The sequence below is a fragment of the Diabrotica virgifera genome, chromosome 2 (genome assembly GCF_917563875.1).
Source record: "Diabrotica virgifera virgifera chromosome 2, PGI_DIABVI_V3a".
Lineage (NCBI taxonomy): Eukaryota > Metazoa > Arthropoda > Insecta > Coleoptera > Chrysomelidae > Diabrotica > Diabrotica virgifera.
In genome coordinates, this window is record NC_065444.1 from 29,851,275 (window position 1) to 29,872,455 (window position 21,181).

Sequence of the window (21,181 nt, forward strand, 5' to 3'; positions counted from 1 at the left end):
TGTCCCAAAAGTAGCGAAACGATCGAATATTTCGCGAAATGAACATGGGATCGAAAAACTGAAAAATACGTGTACAATATTTTTCAAAATATATCGAATGACACCAAAGACGACATCCCCTCCACATCCTGGAGGTGGGGTGGGTGGTAACTTTAAAATCTTAAATGGAAACCCCCAACTGGAACCGAATATAATCGAATCTGTAAGAAGTATTCACTTTTGTCGGCACTTCGCAAGTTAATTTTTTTGCAAACTGTTTACCTTTATTCGTTGTTACATCTCTAAAGGGTTCCATCAGTTATTTCTTCATGAATTAGAACATCTTTAATATTGTTTATTGTGTTTCTAAAGCTATTTTATACCTACCCAAAAAAAACTATTTATTTATCTATTTATAAATTTGTGTGGGGTTGGTGGGGATTCAAGCTCCAGCACAGGGTTAAATTTTCCAGAATTCTTCATAAAAATGTGTACCCCTAGATACCGACTGGTTCTTCGATTTTTGTCCAAGCAATAAATTGTTTTTCTGAGTTAAGAGGTGCAAATCTTCATTTATTTATTGTCCCACCCCGTTTATTTATTATCCCTTAGAGTCAGAAGAAAAACCCAAAATTTGTATTAAACTTTAATAGTAATATTAATAAAATAAACTAGTTTTAATATTCATTAGGATATAAATAATCTCTATATTCATCTTTTCCAGCAAAGTAAAATTTTCTTTTATTTTTAAGAATGGTGGCGGTCTTTTCAGGACAATTATACATAAGATTTACTTTAGTTATATCTATCTTCGATAATCCTTTTCGTTGACCCATGTATTCTATAAATGATATATCCTAGAAATCAGAAATTTGAAATTAAAAAAATAAATTCAAAATATATTCACACTTAGGCAAGGCGCTCACCAACGTGGCAACCAAATGGCGTGGAAATGGCGTCGAAGTGGTGTGGTGACCAAGTGGCAGGTAGAATTGCTAAACCTGTATAAACATATATGCGACCTATCGACGTGAGACTACATAATTATGTTTATACAAGTTTAGCAATTCAACCTGCCACTTAGTCACCACACCACTTCGACGCCATTTGGTTTCCACGTTGGTAAGCGCCTTGCCTTAGGACAATGCCATAGGAAACTTTCAAATATGCTTAGATCTTGTCGTCTAATATATGTAAAAATGTGTTATTAATATATTATTTTACGCATGCATATGCAACGTTTTTAAGCAGTGCCTGGAAATCTTCAAAAACTTTCCTCGATTCGATTTACCAAAGAATGCAGAAAAACGTCCAACCAAAATCGCTTACTCTAAAAACGTTATCGGTGACTAGGTGGGCATCCAGATTTCAAACTCTGCTTGGTGTAAAGCAGAACTACATGAAAATTTTAAAAGCACTGTCTAAAATAATATTAACTACCACAGATCGTGAGTAGAAAATGACAACTAATAATTAAAAAAGTAAAATGCAACAGTTTGAATATGTCTTCGCATCTATTTTACAAAACAGTAGTACTTTTACATAACTCTAAAGAATTTTTGTCAAATCTTTAGGCAAAGCGATACGTCATTTTGCAAGAATCCAAAGATTTTGCTACTAATTGTGACTTTCCCTGTACTTTTAAAATCAAAAGGTTTGGTAGAGTTAAGAAATATTTTGATGAATTATTACATAATCAACGCATCTCAAACCCTGAAGAAATATAATATTATAGAGTAGGCGTGTTTTTCGGAAATCTCGATGTAGTCATTGAACAAATTCAAGCTGGATTTATAAGTATGTACAAAGTAAACAACGATTTTAAGGTCTTTTAAGATCTTAGAAATGGATATTTTTTCAAATCGGATTCAGAAGTTTTTGCAGGAGCCAGTAAAATAGTTGCTGCGTACCAGTCAGATTTAAGTAATGAGTTTTTGGAGCAACTGCAATTTGTTAGAAAATCATTAAGGACACAGTTGGAATCAGCGAACCCAATTTATGATGCAGCCAAAATTATTCTTATAGATTTTTATTGCACTAGTGCTTGCATCTTGCGTACCAGAAGTGTGTCATGCGTACACCTTGTTTTCAATTTTACTTGTTATCATAGGCGTAACCAGGGGGGTTTTGGGGGTTGTAACCCCCCCATTGGGATGTACTTTCAGCTCTATACGCTTAACATCATATCCCTCAGATATTTCCAGTAGTTGTAACCCCCCCCCCCCTTTCAGGTAGATGTAACCCCCCCCTTAGGATCATCCTGGTTACGCCTATGCTTGTTATGACCGATAGTTCAGAGATATATATTTCTAAACTTAAATTAATAAAACCATATCTTTGTAGTACAATGTCAGAAGCACGGTTATCTTCTCTAGCGCTTATAAGTATTGAAAACGAAGTTGCCCATCAGATAGATATTAATAAAATAATTGTAGATATATTCGCTGATAGTAGTGCACAAAGAAAATTGTTCATCTCATGGAATAATACTATGGAATAATTTAAAGAGTGTAGGCGCAAAATTTCGGACTAGTGCTTTTTAAATGCATTCATTTTTTTAATCCTGAGAAAAGTAATACAATTTTTGAAAAGTTTAAACTCAGAAAGAAAGATTACATTATTACCGAGGGCTGAAAGTTGCTTAGAATAAACAAAAAGTTTCTTTTGAATGGGATATTTGAAATTAAAAATCATACTGAACATTCTCTTTTTTTCACCCCTGTAACTTATTAAATTAAACATTATAGAAGTGTTCAGGGTTCATATTATGTAATCTTTCATTCTGCGTTTAAATTTTTCAAAAATACTTACTAGTTTTCTCGGGATTCGAAAAAAATGAATTTAAAAAGCATTGGCACGAAATTTTGCGCCAACGCTCTCAATTTTTGTTCTATTTTATTCTATACCAATAAAGATCAAAAATATAAGTTTTTATAAACAGTGCGGATGAACGAGAACAGACTAGTAAAGAAGGTAACAGATGCCAAAAGACAGGGGAAAAGAAGAAGAGGCAGACCTAGAAAGGAGAGGATGGAGCAAATCGAGGAAATCGGGACAAAGAGAGGGAAAATAGTGCAACAGATGAAGGAAATGGCAGGAGACCGGAAGGCGTGGAAGAAATGGGTAAAAGATGGATCTTCTTCTTCTTTAGGTGCCGTGTCTGTATTCAGACGTTGCCGTCATCATGTTTACAATTTCCTGAAATCTCTCTCTATCGGCTGCTGCGCGAAATAATTCTTCTACTGTGCAGCCACGCCATTGTCTAATATTACGCAGCCATGAAAGTTTCTTTCGACCAATCCATCTCTTTCCCTCCACTTTTCCTTGTATTATAAGGCGAAGCAGATGGTATTTAGGTCCTCTAATTATATGGCCGAAGTATTCTGTTTTTCTCCTCTTTATGATGCTTATGAGCAGACGTTCCGAATTCATCATTTGAAGAACATCTTCATTGGAAGTGTGCGAAACCCACGATATCTTTAGGATTCGTCGATAGCACCACAATTCGAATGCTTTTATTTTGTTTAACATTGTGGTTTTTAACGTCCATGTCTCACAACCATACAATAGGATAGACCACACATAACATTTCAGCACCTTCTTTCGAATATTCATCGACAGGTTTCTATTACATAAAACTGGTTTCCAGGTCATAAAAGCCTTCCGTGATATTTCGATCCTAGTTATTATCTCTTCATCAGAGTCACAATTTACATTTAACCAGCTGCCAAGGTACTTGAAATGATTTACCCGTTCTAACTCCTCCCCATCAAGAGAAAGCTGATCTTGATCTATATTAATCTTTCCAACTGCCATCCACTTTGTTTTTGAAATGTTGATTTTAAGGCCTCTCCGATAGCTTGCTATCCAAAAGATGGATAGGTGATACCAAAGTCCGACGCTCTTATAGGGCATAAGGACAACGAGAAGAAGAAGAAGAAGATAAACAGTGCATAAATACACTAACACATACACGTTTTTTTTTTGTACAAGTCGCATTTAGTAATTTTTTAAAGGGGGCCCCATTTCCTATTCTGCGGGGGGTGCCCCGACGGAGTTTGTTACGCCACTGGATACCACTGAACAATACATAAACTGAAAACTGAAAAGATTGCAAATGCAGTGTTGGGTGAGGTGCCCAAAGGTCAACGAAATAACTGGTTTGACAAGGAATGCAAACGAGTCACCAAAGAGAAGAATGAGGCAAACGAAAATGATCAACAAAAAGACTAGGAGCACTGTTGAAGAATATCGAGTAAAAGGTAAGGAACCAAAACACAAACACAAACAGAAAAAAAAACAGCTAAACGATCAATAAATAGTTCAAAGAAATGGAAAACTTAAATAGAGAACACAAACACATAAAATGTGACAAACAAGTTTACATAAAAAAAAAGCTTTCGAGACACAAACGAACCAAGTCAACGCTCATAATGCAATTCTGTTGAACGAAAGAGTAGGGTACTGAGTTGTAGAACTGAAAAGGTGGCATGCCTTTAGTAAGCTACTTAATGAAGAAAATAAAGCTGAAGGTAGAGAAAGTATAGAACTTAGAACTATCTAAGTATAAATATGGAAGAGACGTTACAAAATGACAACTTTACAATAAAATTAATTTTTTCTTTTTCTTCGGGTGCCTGTCCGTTCCAAACGTTGCCGATCATTCTGGCTATGATGATTTTGTTGGTTGCTGTACAGAATAGTTGTGTTGAGGTCTTTCTATACCATGCTCTCAGGTTAGCAAGCCAGAATATTCTTCTTCATCCTGGGACCATTCTTCCCTCAATTTTACCTTGTAAAATGCATTGGAGTAGCTAGTATCTGCCTTGATTTCTCATTATATGTCCCAAGTACTGCAGCTTACAGTGGCGTGCTGGAACGTTTTAAGCGGCCCGGTGATTTTATAGAAAAGCGGCCTCCCATCCTTATTTTATCTTCTATTATCAGAATTTTTATTTCTTATTTATAAGACAAAAATACTTCTTCTTCTTCTTCTTCTTCTATTTGTATAAACATGACTATCTGTTTTTTCAATGTGCCTCTAGTAAGTTGTCGTTCCATCGTTTTCGTGGTCTTCCCACTGATCGTCTTCCTATTGGGGAACCGTCTCTCGCTGTCTTTACTACTATATTTGTTGTCATTCGGCGTATGTGGTCATTCCATTCTATTCTTCTATTTCTTATCCAGTTATTAATATTGCCCACCTTGAATTTCCACTGTATATCTGTACTTCTAGCTCTGTGTCCCATAGAGTCTTACCATCGATTTTTCGAACGGTTTTTTGTCCTCTCTGTGTCGGGTCGTGTTTCTGTCGTGTATGTGATTATTGGTCTTATGACTGTTTTGTAAATTCTGCCTTTCATTTCTTTCCCGATATTTTTATTTCTCCATATTGTGTCATTCAGACAACCTGCTGCTCTGTTTGTTCTATTCACTTGATCTTCCACTTCTGTTTAGACTCTTTCGTAGCTAGATAGTGTGATGTCTAGGTAAGTATTAAAACTCCATCACTTGTTCTATTAGCCCTCCAGCTCCAATTTACATATTGAATTTGCTGTTATAACCATGCATTTTGTCTTTTTTGGGGAAATTAACATGTTAAATTTTCTGGCGTTTATGTTAAATTGGTGCAGCATACGTTGTAACAAATGTTTGATCTCCTGTGAAGAGTTGAGTACGAAAGCAGTAAAGTTGGTCTGAAAATCAATAAAGCTAAGACAAAAATAATGGTGGTCGACAGATTCGACACTATTCAACTGACTAACATGTAACAGGAATACCAAATAGTAAACACTTGCATTCTGCAAAGCACTTAGAGCAGCTGAAGATAGAGACCAATGGAATAAAATTGTTAGGAATATTGGAAGAAATCACGATCCTCAGTAATGTGGAAACTACAAGAGAGAGAGAGAGAGAGAGAGAGAGAGAGAGAGAGAGAGAGAGAGAGAGAGAGAGAGAGAGAGATACGTTGTAAATCATCTTCACTTTGAGACATTAGTATTGCATGGTCTGCATAGCAGATTGTTTTAAGTTGTTTTTCCATTTATAGAAAGTATTATATAATCTCTATTTAACATATATTTCTAATGGATCTATCCTCGCTAATTTCAAGATAACCGTGATACATCGCCTGGTTCTGTCCACTCAGCAAAACCGAAAACATCCAAAAAAACTGGAGGAACTTTTCCCAGAAACACATATCTAAAAAATATATACAATTGCTGAGTCGAATTTTGTGTAAAAGTCTGTGTTTATATTATCAGCCGAATAATACGTATTCATGGCTCAATTGAACGTCTTAATTTTAACCGTTTTGAAATACAGCGTGTGTATAAAACAGACAACTGGAATTAATGCAACATTATTCAAATGGCTCGAACACTATGTATGGAAATAAAATATTTTTGAAATGTTATGTTAATATCATTCGATTAGAAATTAAAAAAAATTGGTTACATCCAAAATTTTTTATGAAAAAAACTTATTTGACCGGTCTCGATAGGCCGCGGCCTCTCGGTGATTGCACCGATTCATTTATATGACCAGCACGCCACTGGCAGCTTACGGCCCTTCACGATGTTAAATAAATCTACGGTTGTGTTCATCCTCCGTAGTACTTCGTTATTGGTGGCTTTGTCTGTCCATGGTATCTTCAGGATCTTTCTGTACAACCATAGCTCAAAAGCCTGAAGTTTCGATAGAGATTCGGCCTTCAATGTTCACGTTTCTACTCCGTATAGAAGCACTTAGTATACGTAATATTTAAGGAGCATTATTTTTGTTTCTGGGGTGAGGTCATGGCCCTTGAACATAGAGTTCATAGTCAAGAATGACCTTTTTGCCTTTCCGATGCGACATCTTCCCTCTTGGGTATTGTCTCACGACTCATTGATTATATGTAGTTTAAAAGTAGTTTAGTTATGTTTTCCTTGCTGATAATCTTGCTGATAATCTGATAAGCCATTAGCTTGGTTTTTCTGGTGTTTATATTCAGTCGATATGTTCTACTTGTTTCCGTTATTTTGTTCATTAAGTTTTACAGTCCTTCTATGGTATTTGTTCGATTCATTTAAATATTTAATTAATTGTTGTTTTTTATTATTCATAGAATATTTCAGGGATTCATCGTCGGAAAATAGGGAACTTTTTAAGATACTGCGAGTGGTAATAACAAGTTCGATAAGAAATACTGTAATGCACGTTTGATATTCCGGGTTATGGTATTTACTAATATTTTAATTATACGCGGTGTGTTAGAACTATCCATTTTAGAGATATACGGTTAATTTTTCGTCATTTAATAATTTTGCAAGCTGTTAACTCTTAAAGCTGATTATAGAAAGTAAAAGTACAAAGTCTTTTATTTAAATTCGAATCTCGGGGGTTTGTCTTAAGATCGGGTAGATTTTTAGAGGTCCCCACAGTATTGGAAAACACTATTGTATCATCTACATACCGCAGGTTGCTGAGCTTGACTCCATTTATTGAGATGCCGTCATCAATAGCTTTTAGAACCTCTTCAAAAATATGCTCTGAGTACAAATTAAATATCAGCGGTGAAATTATGCACCCCTGCCTCACTCCCCTTAAGATTTCTAACTGATCTGTATGATCTGTAATTAATTTTTGCTACTCAGTATTAATGTAGATCGCTTACCTTTGGAGCTATTGTGAAGTTAGCATTTTTAGAAAATGCTTTAGGAGAATAATGCAGTACAGATGCATAATCATACGGTTGATTAAAATTAACATCTTCAATTTTTTTGTCAAAATTAGATTCCATCCCTTAAAAAAACAATACATAGGTAATATTAGTTTATTAGTTTATTAGTAATAGGAATTTTTATAAAAAAAATTATAGCAAATTTTATTAGAAGTAAACCACAAATTGTAATCAACTTTTGAAGTTATACTTCTTTAGGCGCGATAGGGAGTGAATTTTTATTATTCTGCGCGCATGCGCACAGAGAGAGTATGTTATTCGTTGCTAAATCTTTTAAGTTATGTATGTAGTATGTATCAGTCCAAAAAAGGCGTGGAAAAAGTATATTAGTGCTTTTGTAAATATATTTATTATAATTTTTGTGTCTTTGGATTTGTCTTCCTCGGGAGGAAGATAATGCGTATTATTAAAACATTTTTATATTTAATACTTCACTTCGTCTATTTGTTACCGTGATTTGTCATAATGTCCGAGAAACCGTAAAAACAATGCCTTCGTAGCGTCATTGGTACTGCATTCGACTAGAGATCGAGAGGTCCCGGGTTCAAATGCGCATAATTGCTGTCTTTTTTTTAATTTTTGGAAAGTGCTAAGTATTAAAATTAGTTTAATAAAAATAAACTATTTAAAGTATTTTATTTCGTTGAAATCATATTATAATAGAAGTATAACTTCTTACGTGCGTACAAAGTACACGCACATTCTTTTTTTTTAACTTTCAGCGACAAAGTGTGACAAAGTGGCACAGTAACGAAGAAACAGACAAAGAACAAGTGAAGTATATAAAAACGTTTTAATAATCCCGGTAAAGCTATTCTATATGATATGGCCTCCATTTTTGGTAAATCATACTTCCAAGTTGCAACGGTTGCAAATGCCAAAGTTACTTTAGAGCCACCGGTATAGAACCATTTGACTCACAAAATATTCACCGAACTTGATTTTGAAGCATAAAAAACAACAGAAAGAGAATTAACTCCAACGCCAATAGGAGAATCTTGCCAACCATAACTCAACTTGTAGGAAATTCTTCTTCTTCTTCTTCTTCTTCTTCTTCTTCTTCTTCTTCTTTTTGTATGGTTATGTCATGTTTCTTCTGTTATAGTCTCTGCTGCGATCCGGAGCTCCAGCTCTCGTACCATCGTTATTTGGGGGTCTTCCTATGGATCGCTTGGTGTTAAGCTTCTGTGTCTTCGCCCATTGCGCCATACTTTCAGGGTCCATCCGATCTACGTGGTCTCTCCACATGCGTCGTCGTGCTCTTGTCCATCTTACTACGTCTTAAACTCCTAGCTCTCTCACTGTGTCTTCGTTTCGTATTATTTCTCTGAGTTCCATAAGGAAAAATTTTCCTGTAATTGGCTGTATACTATTAATTACAAAAATTGAAGAAAATCTTCAGTGTAAAAGGCATATTTATTTAAAACACCAATAAAGGGCTACATTAAAAGACAGAACGTTTTCGCTCTAAAGAGAGCATCATCAGTGTTCTAAGCAAGCTCTACATGCTAAGCCACCAAAAATACATGGGTTAAAACTCTTAAAACGCCGACCAAAAGTCTTACATTGGCGTGTTATACAGGGTGTAACAAAAATACAGGTCATAGATTAAATCTCATATTCTGGGACCAAAAATAGTTCGATTGAACCTAACTTACCTTAGTACAAATATGCACACAAAAAAAGTTACAGCCCTTTGAAGTTACACGATAAAAATCGATTTTTTCCGATATATCGAGAACTATTAGAGCTATTTTTTAATGAAAATGGACTCGTGGCATTCTTATAGTAGGAACATTTTAAAAATAATTTATAGTTAAATTTGTGCACCCCATAAAAAATTTATGGGGGGTTTGTTCCCTTAAACCGCCCAAACTTTTTTGTACGTTTCAATTAAATTATTATTGTGGTACTCTTAGTTAAACATAATGTTTTTAAAACTTTTTTGCCTCTTAATATTTTTTCGATAGACCAGTTTTAATCGAGATGCGGCTTCTTTTTTAATATGTTTACATAAAAAATTTTATGGGGGCTATATGCCTTAAACCCCCCAAATATTTGTGTACGTTCCAATTAAACTATTATTGCGGTACCATTAGTTAAACAGGATGTTTTTAAAACTTTTTGGCCTCTTAGTATTTTTCCGATGAGGCACCTTTTATCGAGATGTGGCTTCTTTTCTAATATGGTTCAAAATATACCTCAAACTGTAATTTATAAAAAAAAATCATATTATTACCAGGTCTCTGCAATCGTACGTAACAGTATACAAATATGTGGTGGATTTGACAAATATTCAAAATATCTCGATAAAAACTAGCTTTTCGAAAAAGTACTAAGAAACAAAAAAGTTTAAAAAATATTGTGTTTAACTAATGGTACCACAACAATAATTTAATTGGAATGTACAAAAAAGTTTGGGGGGTTTAAGGGAACAAAACCCCATAAAATTTTTATGGGGTGCACAAATTTAACTAAAATTTATTTTTAAAATGTTCCTGCCATAAGAGTGCCACGTGTCCATTTTCATTAAAAAATCTCTAACAGTTTTCGATATATCGGAAATAATCGATTTTTATCTTGTAACTTCAAAGGGCTATAACTTTTTTTGTATGCTCATTTGGACTAAGGTAAGTTAGGTTCAATCGAACTATTTTTGGTTCCAGAATATGTGATTTAATGTATGACCTGTATTTTTGTTACATCCAGTATATTAAACCCTAGCGATGGGTGAAATTTAAACAAGATATACCTCAAAGCATCATATGACTATACCACGTGTATGTGGGTGGTTGAGTTGATTTGTCTGTCATCACAAAGAGAAAGGTAAAAGCCAACTAAAAGAGCGAAAACGTTCTGTCTTTTAATGTAGCCCTTTATTGGGGTTTTAAATAAATATACCTTTTACACAGAAGATTTTCTTCAATTTCTCTGAGTGTGATACCTCTTTTGGATTTTAGGGTTTTCATCTCTGTTGTTCTTATTATTTGATTGGTCTTTGTTGTCTCGGCCCTTGACTTAACACATGTGTTCTAAATGGGAACTTTGCTTTCCGTGCTCATATATTTATTCCGCCAGATTATATCCCTCATGAAACCAGCAAATATTCTCTCTGCTTTCGTTGTGTGCTGTTTTGTTTCTTGCCACAGATGCCTGTCGCTAGATATTTCTACCCCAGGTATCTACAATCCATTACCTGTTCGATTATATATGGTCGTCCACTGCTAGTTTACATCTAATTGGGTTCTTGGATATTTAGCCCAATAAATGACCGTTTTGGATTGTAATTTTTAGGGGCAACTCCGAATTGCGTGAAAATTTGGATTTAGGGTCTACTTACCCTCCAGTTCAAAGTTGAAATTGTGCCGTTGGTTGCTTTTACTTGGGGGGTGAAAGTCACTCCTTCTCGGGGGTGAAAAATCGTACGTTTAAGATAAGCTCGAAAATGAATAAATTGACTGATTATAAGCAACTTTCGTTCTATAGAGTTTTTTATGTAAGTCAATACTTTTTGAGATATTTTCGTATATAATATCACAAGAGAGAAAATTTTGCCGGCAATATTTTCGAATGGTATGAAAGTTTGTTGCCTGGCAATTTTCGCGAATTAAATTTTAACTTAAATCACGAGACGTCAGTCGAGTGATTTTGTCAAAATTTCATAAGCGAAAATTACCAAAAGGCAACGAACTTGAATGAAACCAGGAGAAAATTTTGCCGGTAAATAATTTTCTCTCGAATAATATTCGACAAGACTATTTCACGAGACAATTAATGCACCATATCAACGAAATATAATCTTTATTTATTTGTTATTACCAGACACTTTCGTGACGGATCTGTCATAATTTTGTCGCTGAGAAATCACGTCGCTAAGGAGTTTTGTCAGTGGAAAACAATGCGTTGCTATGCCGTTTTATCAAAGGTAATAAATACCACGAGTCCTCTAAATTTTATCGATAATTTTTTTTGTTTTCACGAAAACTTCTTTATTTGGTAAAATTACGAAAACAAACCGAATGATAAAATCACGAGTCCGAAGGACGAGTGATTTTATCCATTTCGGTTTGTTTGAGTGATTTTACCCTAAATAAAGAAGTTTAAGTATGAAAACGAAAAAATTTATCAAGCAAAATTTAGCGGACGAGTGGTATTTGAAAAGATTATTTTGTGAACCAATATGTATTATTAGTAAATACGGGCATCTGTGAAATATTTTTAAGACAACTAGGATCAATGTCTTAAGTAGGTTATAGATAAATTATTTTATATTTTTAAATTTAGGGTACCTTAAGTTTTATCAGAGAAGAGACTGTTTTATCAAGGAAGAGGCTGTTTTATCAGTATTACACACAATGATTGGCTAGAACGACGCGTGGTGATTGGCTGAAAAAGCAAAAACGTCAGAATTTGACAGGTTAAAAAAAGAATCAGTTAAAAACAGTCTAGTGAAATAGTCGATTGAAAATGTTTATATTCTTCGACAAAAAAACGACGTTTTCAGATGGTTTCCGCAAATAACTTAAAAAGTAAATATTTTATCGAAAAAAATATTCTTAGAAAAAGTGTAGCTTATAAAAAAACTAAACAGATGGTGTATCAGTAAAATCTATAAACCGAGTAAAAGCAAAGTTGTAGCTCATGAAAAATACGTTCTTATTCGTCTAATTCCAAATTGAATATTTCAACGTGGAATCACCAAAAAATTAGTAATTCTCGGGAAAAACTGATTAAAATTTTCTAAAGTATCTAAAAAATGCTTTATTTTTATTTTCTACAAAAGTTTCTAGCATCAAAAATAAACGAGCTACGCTGAAAAAAGAGTTGGCACCTTTTTTTTGTTAAAAAAAATCGTAAAAATCTCCCTCTATTGAGCACACTAAATAAAATTAATCGTTACCGCTTTACCCTTTACTTTAACTGTATGTATAGTCGGAAAAATGAAAGAATACTCATGAACGAACATATAAAACACGCTGTATTTTCCTGTCACCGTGTCACAAAGAAAATTGCCCAGCGCAAGTACATGTAATAATTATTATTACATGTACTTGCGCTTGCCAATTTTTTGTGTGACACGGTGACAGGAAAATACAGCGTGTGTTATATGTTCGTTCACGGGTATTCTTTAATTTTCCGACTGTAGGTATATTGTTTATATGATCTGTAAGTTTGACCGGTTTGAAGTGCTTAATTTTGAAAAAATTTGGTTGTATATTAAAAAAAATCTCCAAAAATTTTGGAAAAATTTCTTTTCGAAATAAAAGTACTAGCGATACGAAAAATCTCTAAGAGAAAAAATATTTAGGTTTTGCTGTTATAAATATGCTAGTTTCATTTTGCTTTTCCGTAAGACAAAATTTAGTTAAGATATGGCTATTCAAAATTTGCATACACTCGTGTATAGTGACTTGTTTAAGCCCTTTCAATTATAACCCTTTCAAAAATAAGTACTTTAAACCGGAGAAACAAAAGACAAACAAAAAACTTAAGACAGAACAAATTAAAAATAGAAAAGTAAAGTAAATTGTTTGTAAAGCGGTAACTATTAATTTCATTTGGGGAGCTAAACAAGGAGATATTTTCATGATTTGTTTACCAAAAAAAGGGGGCCAACTTTATTTTGAGCGTAACTCGCATATTTTTAATGCTAGAAACTTTTATAAAAAATTAGAATGAAGCTTGTGAAATGAACACTTTAAAAAAGTTTAAATGGATTTTTCCAGAAAAGTGCTTAATTTCTCGGTGATTTCACGTTTTAATATTCGATTTTTAATTGGACGAATAAGAACGTATTTTTTATGAGCTACAACTTTGCTTCTACTCGGTTTATAGACTTGACTGATACACCATGTTTTTAGTTTTTTGAGGTATCTGCGGAAAACCGTTTAAAAACGTAGTTATTTTGTCGAAAAATAAACAATTTTAATCGTAAATATCGTGAAAAGTATTTACTTACATAGAAAACTCTATAGAACGAAAGTTGCTTATAATCAGTCAATTTATCCATTTCCGGACTTATCTTGAACGTATGTTTTTTCACCCTCGAGAAGGGGTGAAAAATCACTTACCAAATAAAAGCAACCAACGGCACAAATTCAACTTTGAAGTGGAGGGTTGGTAAGTAGAACCTAAATCCAAATTTTCATGCAATTCGGAGTTGCCCCTGAAAATTACACGGTATCGCAGTATTTCCCGTTCATATTACTGGGCTAATTACCATCGATTGGGTTTTCTCTGTTCATAGTCTCCAGCTATACTTTTTGGCGGTTATTTTTAATTTTTGTAGTAAGCGTTGTAACTCATCTTCGTTTTCAGCTATTAAGATAGCATCATCTGCGTAGCAAAGTACTCTCATGGTTCGGTTACTCCTTCTGTATCCGTGTATCCCCAATACATAAAATTGTGAAAGCTAATATCTTGCCAAAGTCAGCGCCTTCAACTTCTGGAGTAAACATCGCTAAGCCGTCACCATTAGTAGACAGTCATCCCATGCCTTCAACTTCAACTCCAAGAAAATCCAAACCACAATTGGATTACCTCCTCTACCTCAAGCAATCATAAAAAGTAGTCGCTGTAGAAAAAAACTACCTTCTCTGATCCTTTCCAGCACACCTCGCCACACAAGTCGTCACGAACCCCAACCAAGAAAATCTAAACAACAATTGGATTACGTCCTTTACCTCAAGCAATCATAAAAAATAGACGCTGTAGAAAAAAAACTACCTTCTCTGATCCTTTTCAGCACACCTGTGAAAGATGCTCTGGAAGAAAAACAAAAGGAAAAACTAGACAAAGAACGAAAAAAAAGACAAATTTTATATTATTTGTTATTTCATTATTTCGAATAAGTTCTCTCTCATACACCGAGACCCTTTAGAATCCCCCACCGGCACCTTTAGAATTTGTGCACTGTGCATAATATAAATTATAAGTAAAAATACTTGCCATCTCTAATATTCTCTGCATGAATGTCAACGTAGTCATCTCTGTCAGTTCTAGCTTGCTCATGCCAAAAACCAATATTATGCATTAACTCATGTATACTGGTTCCAAATTTTTTAAAGCATCGCTTACCCAGATTTAAAATGTCTTCGCCACCAATTCTTCCTGTTGAAGTAAAACAGTACCTAGCCACGTCATCAGTAATGTTAATATAATCTGTATCATTAGACCTTCGAGGAATAAACCTAAATATAATATAACCATCTATAAATATAATCTGTAAATACATAAATATACAGTATGGCGTATGGCGCAAATTAAAGGAATAAATTCGTGTTTCCTAAACCGGCGACCATAATAAAAAATCCTAAAACAAGTCGACTTTTATTTTTAAATTGATATTTTGGCATATATTTCACATATATTAGTGACGTCATCCATCTGGGCGTGATGACGTTAATCGATGAATTTATTTTTTTTTCCGGGAATAGGGATCGTATGCTAGGTCATTTGAAAGGTTATTCAATTCTCTATTCATTAATATAAACATTTACATAAGTATTTGTACAGGCTGTCCAAAAAAAATTCTAATTAAACTATTTGACAAAAAAAGAAGAATATGATTTAATTTATTTAATTGAAAATACATTTTACTGTTGCCAGAAAATAGAAAAAAATGTTTATTTCACATATAAACATTGCTTTTCAATTAAATTCAATGTTGAAGCCAGCTCCCGCCAGCCACCTGCTTCTTGGAAGTTTGAACATTTAATTTAACCGAAAATCAATGTTTTTCTGTGAAATAAAATTTTTTTTTGTGATTTCTGACAGCAATAAAATAAATTTTGAATCAATAAAATTACACATAATATACTTCTTTTTTTGTCAAATAATTTGATTTAAATTTTTTTTTTACATTCGGCATAAATAATTATGTAAATGGTTATATTGAATAGATAATTAAATAACCTTTCAAATGAGATAGCACAGGATACCTTTTCTCATTTAAAAAAATCATCGGTTACGTCATCACGCCCAGATGGATGACGTCACTAGTGGGTATGACATATATGCCAAAATATCATAATTAAAACATAAAAATCGACCTGTTTCGGGATTTTTTCTTAAATTCGCTGGTTTACGAAATAACGAATTTATTCCTTTCATTTGCACCATACTATATACGAATTAAAAGCCAATATATTATGGCATTCAACCATTGCAGTACAAATTAGTCAAACCTTCCGCGTTCGAATCGATATCAGTATATAGTGATATATCTGTTATTTCAGTGTCCCCGCTTTATCAGTCAACTCGGGCTGATCTTCTTCTTAGGGTGCTTGTCCATTCCGAACGTTGGCGATCATTCTGGATATAATGATTTTGTTGGTTGCTACACCGAATAGTTGTGTTAAGGTCTTTCTATACCTTGCTCTCAGGTTAGCAAGCCAGGATATTCTTCTTCATCCTGGGACCATTTTTCTCTCAATTTTACCTTGTAAAATGCATTGGAGTAGCTAGTATCTGCCTTGATTTCTCATTATATGTCCCAAGTACTGCAGCTTACGGCCCTTCACGATGTTGACTAAATCTGCGATTGTGTTCATCCTCCGTAGTAGTTCTTCATTGGTGACTTTGTTTGTTCATGGTATCTTCAGGATCCTTCTGTACAACCATAGCTCAAAAGCCTGAAGATTCGATAGAGTTTCTGCCTTCAATGTCCACGTTTCTACTCGGTAGAGAAGCACTGAGTACACGTAACATTTAAGAGGAGAGAAAAATGGAATAAATATAATGAAAATTATATCCAACCTCCGATTGGTGGACGGCACTTTAAGATCATATTAATAGCCCGATCAGGGAATAAAGGAAGGTTGAAAATTTAGGAATAGGTAGTTGAAATTGTCTATTATTATATAAGAAAAAGTTTACAATTCTACATCCCTTCCATTTTACAAAGATTGGGAAATACGGGGTTAAAAATATTTTCTCGGAGGTGAAAAAATATACGTTCAAAATAGGCCCGGAATTGGATAAAATGACTAATTCTTAGCAACTTTTGTTCTATATAGTTTTTTCACTAAGTCAATACTTTTCGAGTTATTTGCGAATAAATATGTTCATTTTTAACAAAAAAAAACATGTTTTTGGACGGTTTTTCGCAGATTACTCAAAAAGTAAGTAATCTAGGGAAAAAATATTAATTGGCGTAAGCGTGAAGTCTGAAGACCTAGTAGAAACAGAGTTGTAGCTAATGAAAAGTAGGTTTTTCTTCGTCAAATTCCAAATCGAATATTTTAATGTGAAATAACCAGAGCATTTTTCGGGGAAAATTCATTACTTTTTTATTAATTCATTACTTTTTTATTAATTCATTAATTTTTAAAAGTGTTTAAAAAAAAAGTTTATTTTTGTTTTATAAAAAAACTTCTAACAATAAAAATAAGTGAGTTACGCTCAAAATATTGTTGAAATCGCGAAAATCACCCCCTAATTAGGTTTCCAAATAAAATTAATTGTTACTGCTTCACAAGTTACTTTACTTATCTATTGTTTATATTATCTATAAGTTTCATTAGTTCAAAGTGCTCACTTTAAAAAAAAACTGGGTTTAAAATAAAACATTTTTTTTAATTTGAAAAAAAAAATGGAATTGTTAACGGAATTAACTTAAAAATTATTAGTAACACCAAAAATCTTAAAGAGTAATAAAATGTACGTTTTGCTTTTCTGAATATTTTTGCTGTTTTGTTTTCTTGTTAGACAAAAATTGGTTATGCTATGGCTGTTCAAAATTTGCCTAAACTCGTGATTAGTTACTCGTCCAAGCCATTTTAACTACAGCTTTTTCAAAAATAATCATTTTGAACCGATGAAACTTACAGATCATATTTAAGTAATACATAATAGACCAGGGCGCATCTGTAAAAATATTAGTACATTTGGACGTTGAGAGGTGACTCAAATTTTTTTTGTATAAATTGTTTGAAAATAAATCAAATAATAATATTTGAGTTATCCTCCCTCTCAAAAAGGTCCGGAACATTGTTTAAATAATCAAAATGTCTAAAAATTAAGGAAAAAATCGATTTTTTTCTTCGGTTTTTGGTTATAACTTTAAAAGTATTAATTTCCGACAAAAGTTGTACTGACATAAAAGTTGCATATATAAATTTCCTACAATATAGAATTGGTTAAAAATTTTAAAAATAGTCACCCCTGTTACAAAATAGCAATGATTGCGAAAAAACCAAACAAAAACATGTATTCGCATTTTACGTTTTTAAACCATTTATGCTACACCTTCATATTTCACCCAGAAAAACTTTATGATACAGTAAAATAATACAATAAATTTCATTAAGATCGGTTTAATAGATTTTGCAAAATAAATTTCGCAATCCAGCTTTCGCAAAAAAATTCATTTTTTTTAAATGTTACAGGACTGAAAATAAAGCAGATACCAAGTTGAATTTTTTTTTTGCTTATAGAAATGTACTGTACCTTTCATTTGCAATTTTGCAGAATTAAAATCGATTAACACCACAGCGTTAGGAATTTTTTTTAAATAAACATTAATTATTGGTGCTACGCGCAGGACAGCGGATAGTTTGCTCTGATTGGTCATTCCAATGACCTTTGATAATGATTGATACATTTTAATTTTTATTACATTTCGATGTAAATAAATAAATAAATTTGTTTATTGCAAAATAAAAACACATACTATATCCTTTGAAATAACACTTTTATTAGCAAAAACTTTCTTTGTTCATATATTTTAACTTAGAGAATAAAAGTTTATTGTTTTTAAATATATGCAATTGTTTAAACAATATTTCACAAACAATAATAAAATTAGTTTGATTTTTGGTGGAATTAAAATATTAAAATACAACAAAATATAGAGTAAGAAAATAATATATTAGATAAAGATTGGAAGAAATTTTGGTGGAAATCAACTTGTGTGAATCGAACACCGCTGTCCTGCGCGTAGCACCAAAAATTAATGTTTATTTAAAAAATTTCCTGACGCCGTGGTAATTAATCGATTTTAATTTTGCAAATTGCAAATGAAAGGTACAGTACACTTTTATAAGCAAAAAATTAATTTTGAAAAAACATTTTGAAAAAATGAATTTTTTTTGCGAAAGCTGGATTGCGAAATTTATTTTGCAAAATTTATTAAACCGATCTTAATGAGAAATTTACAGTATTGTTTTACTGTATCATAAAGTTTTTCTGGGTGAAACATGAAGGTCCTAAGTGTAGCATAAATGGTTGAAAAACGTAAAATGCCAATACTTGATTTTGTATGTTTTTTTCGCAATTATTGCTATTTTGCAACTAGGGTGACCATTTTTTAAATCTTTAACTAATTCTATATTGTAGGAAATTTAATTACTCAACTTTTATGTTAGTACAACTTTTCTCGGAAATGAATACTTTTAAAGTTATAATCAAAAAACGAAGAATAAAATCGAATGTTTCCTTCATTTTTTGCCATTTTGCCATTATTTAAACAATGTTCCGGACCTTTTTGAGAAGGAGGATAACTCAAATATTATTATTTGACTTATTTTCAAGCAATTTCTGCAAAAAAATTTGAGTCACCTCTCAACGTCCATCTCAAAACAGATGCGCCCTGGACTATAAGTAAAGTAACTTGTGAAGTGGTAATGATAAAATTTATTTGTGATGCTAATTAGGAAGTGACTGTCGCGATTTTTTTACCAAAAAATAAAAGTGACCAGCAATATTTTGCACGCCACTAAGTTAGTTTTAATGTTATAAGTTTTTTAAAAAACAAAAGTAAACCTTTTTTTAAACAATTTAAAAAAAGTTGAAATGAATTTTCCCCGAAAATTGCTTTGTTTTTGGGTTATTTCACAGTGAAATATTCGATTTGGAATTTGATAAAGAAGAACCTACTTTTCATTAGCTACAACTCTGCTTCTACTGGGTCTACATACCTCAAGCACGCACCATTTTTTTTCAGTTTTTTATAAGCTATATTTTTGCTAAGAATATTTTTTTTCGCTGAAATACTTAGGTACTTTTTGAGTTATCTCCGAAAAACCGTCCAAAAACATGTTTTCTCTGTTAAAAATGAACATATTATTCACTTGCAAAAACTCGAAAAGTATTGACTTAAGGAAAAAACTCTATAGAACAAAAGTTGCTTACAATTAGTCATTTTATCCAATTCCGGACTTATTTTGAATGTATATTTTTCACCTTCGAGAGGGCGATTTTGCCCTCCATTTTTGTAAAATGGAGGGGATGTAGAATTGTAAACTTTTTCGTATATAATAACAGACAGTTTCAATTACCTATTCCCAACTTTTCATCCTTCCCTTATTTTTTTGGGGGTCAGATTGTTTTTTGATCGGGTTATAAGCCAATTTTAAACTTACTTGATACACGTATATTTATGAAACGTGGCAAATGCTCGATGTAGAATTTCTATTTGTTCTGTAGTATAATTTCCAGTTATTACGTATGGAATGATTCCTTTAGGCCATCTGTAGTAATCTCCAACTATCCCACTTCGCAGTGATTTCTCAGGTAATACGATGTCACCCTCAAAATAAATTCCATTTTCCTCGGGATTCACAGAGTTTACTTTATATTTTTTCCCTTTAATGCTTCTTGTGGCAATGCCATTTAGGAAAAACAAAATCACGCATAATTTATATACGGACATTACCCAGAATCAAGATCAACTGATCAGCTGATCAACTGAGAGCTAAGGAAATTGAAATCAGGGTGATAAGGTTTTAGTGGAAATATAATTTTATTTTATATAAACATAAACCTACATATTTATATATACTGCATCATATCAAATATATCACAAATTCAATTAATAATCAAATAATAACTATCTACATAATAAAAATATGTAATGACAATATACACGGTGGGCCAAAATTTGGAACCCATTTTAGGCCACAGCAAGGGCGGATCCAGAGAGGGGGCCATGGGGGCCATGGCCCCTCCCGAGAATTTACAAAAATATAAATTGTTGTTCGTCGCCTCTCACCTAAGCACTACGTGCGTCATTAGAGCAAGGATGAAATACATCCACATGTTTTATAATAATCTTAATACATCTACTTAATGTCACAAAGTTTATAATGTTAAGTATGTTACGTAACAATGTAATTTAAAGGTTTTCACACATACTACAGTAGCTAGTTCCAAATACATGTACTTACACTTGTACACTGGACGTTCACACTGAAGATGGTCAGTTTTGACCGAAAACGTTTTGTGTTCTTTGTGATTTTCCATTGTCGTTTGGATAAAATATAAAGACTTTTTAATGTAACAATGTAATTTAAAGGTTTTCACACATACTACAGTAGCTAGTTCCAAATACATGTACTTACACTTGTACACTGGACGTTCACACTGAAGATGGTCAGTTTTGACCGAAAACGTTTTGTGTTCTTGTGTTCGATATTAAGGTTTTTAATTATGACTGGAGATTTAGATGTAGAAAATTTTTGATTTTCATTATTTATAAAA

At 32.9% G+C, this 21,181-nt stretch overlaps 1 protein-coding gene across 1 annotated transcript; it reads right to left on the reverse strand.

Annotated features, from left to right (window-relative positions):
* Positions 1-612: 612 nt before the first annotated feature.
* LOC126879477 (zinc metalloproteinase nas-13-like) lies at positions 613-20,421 on the reverse strand. The gene is made up of 4 exons (XM_050642507.1): positions 20,065-20,421; positions 14,651-14,892; positions 7,637-7,764; positions 613-836 (listed from the first exon to the last, which is right to left on the reverse strand). The coding sequence occupies exons 1-4, from the start codon at positions 20,352-20,354 to the stop codon at positions 657-659; spliced, it is 840 nt and encodes a 279-aa protein (XP_050498464.1). The 5' UTR covers positions 20,355-20,421; the 3' UTR covers positions 613-656.
* Positions 20,422-21,181: the final 760 nt, after the last annotated feature.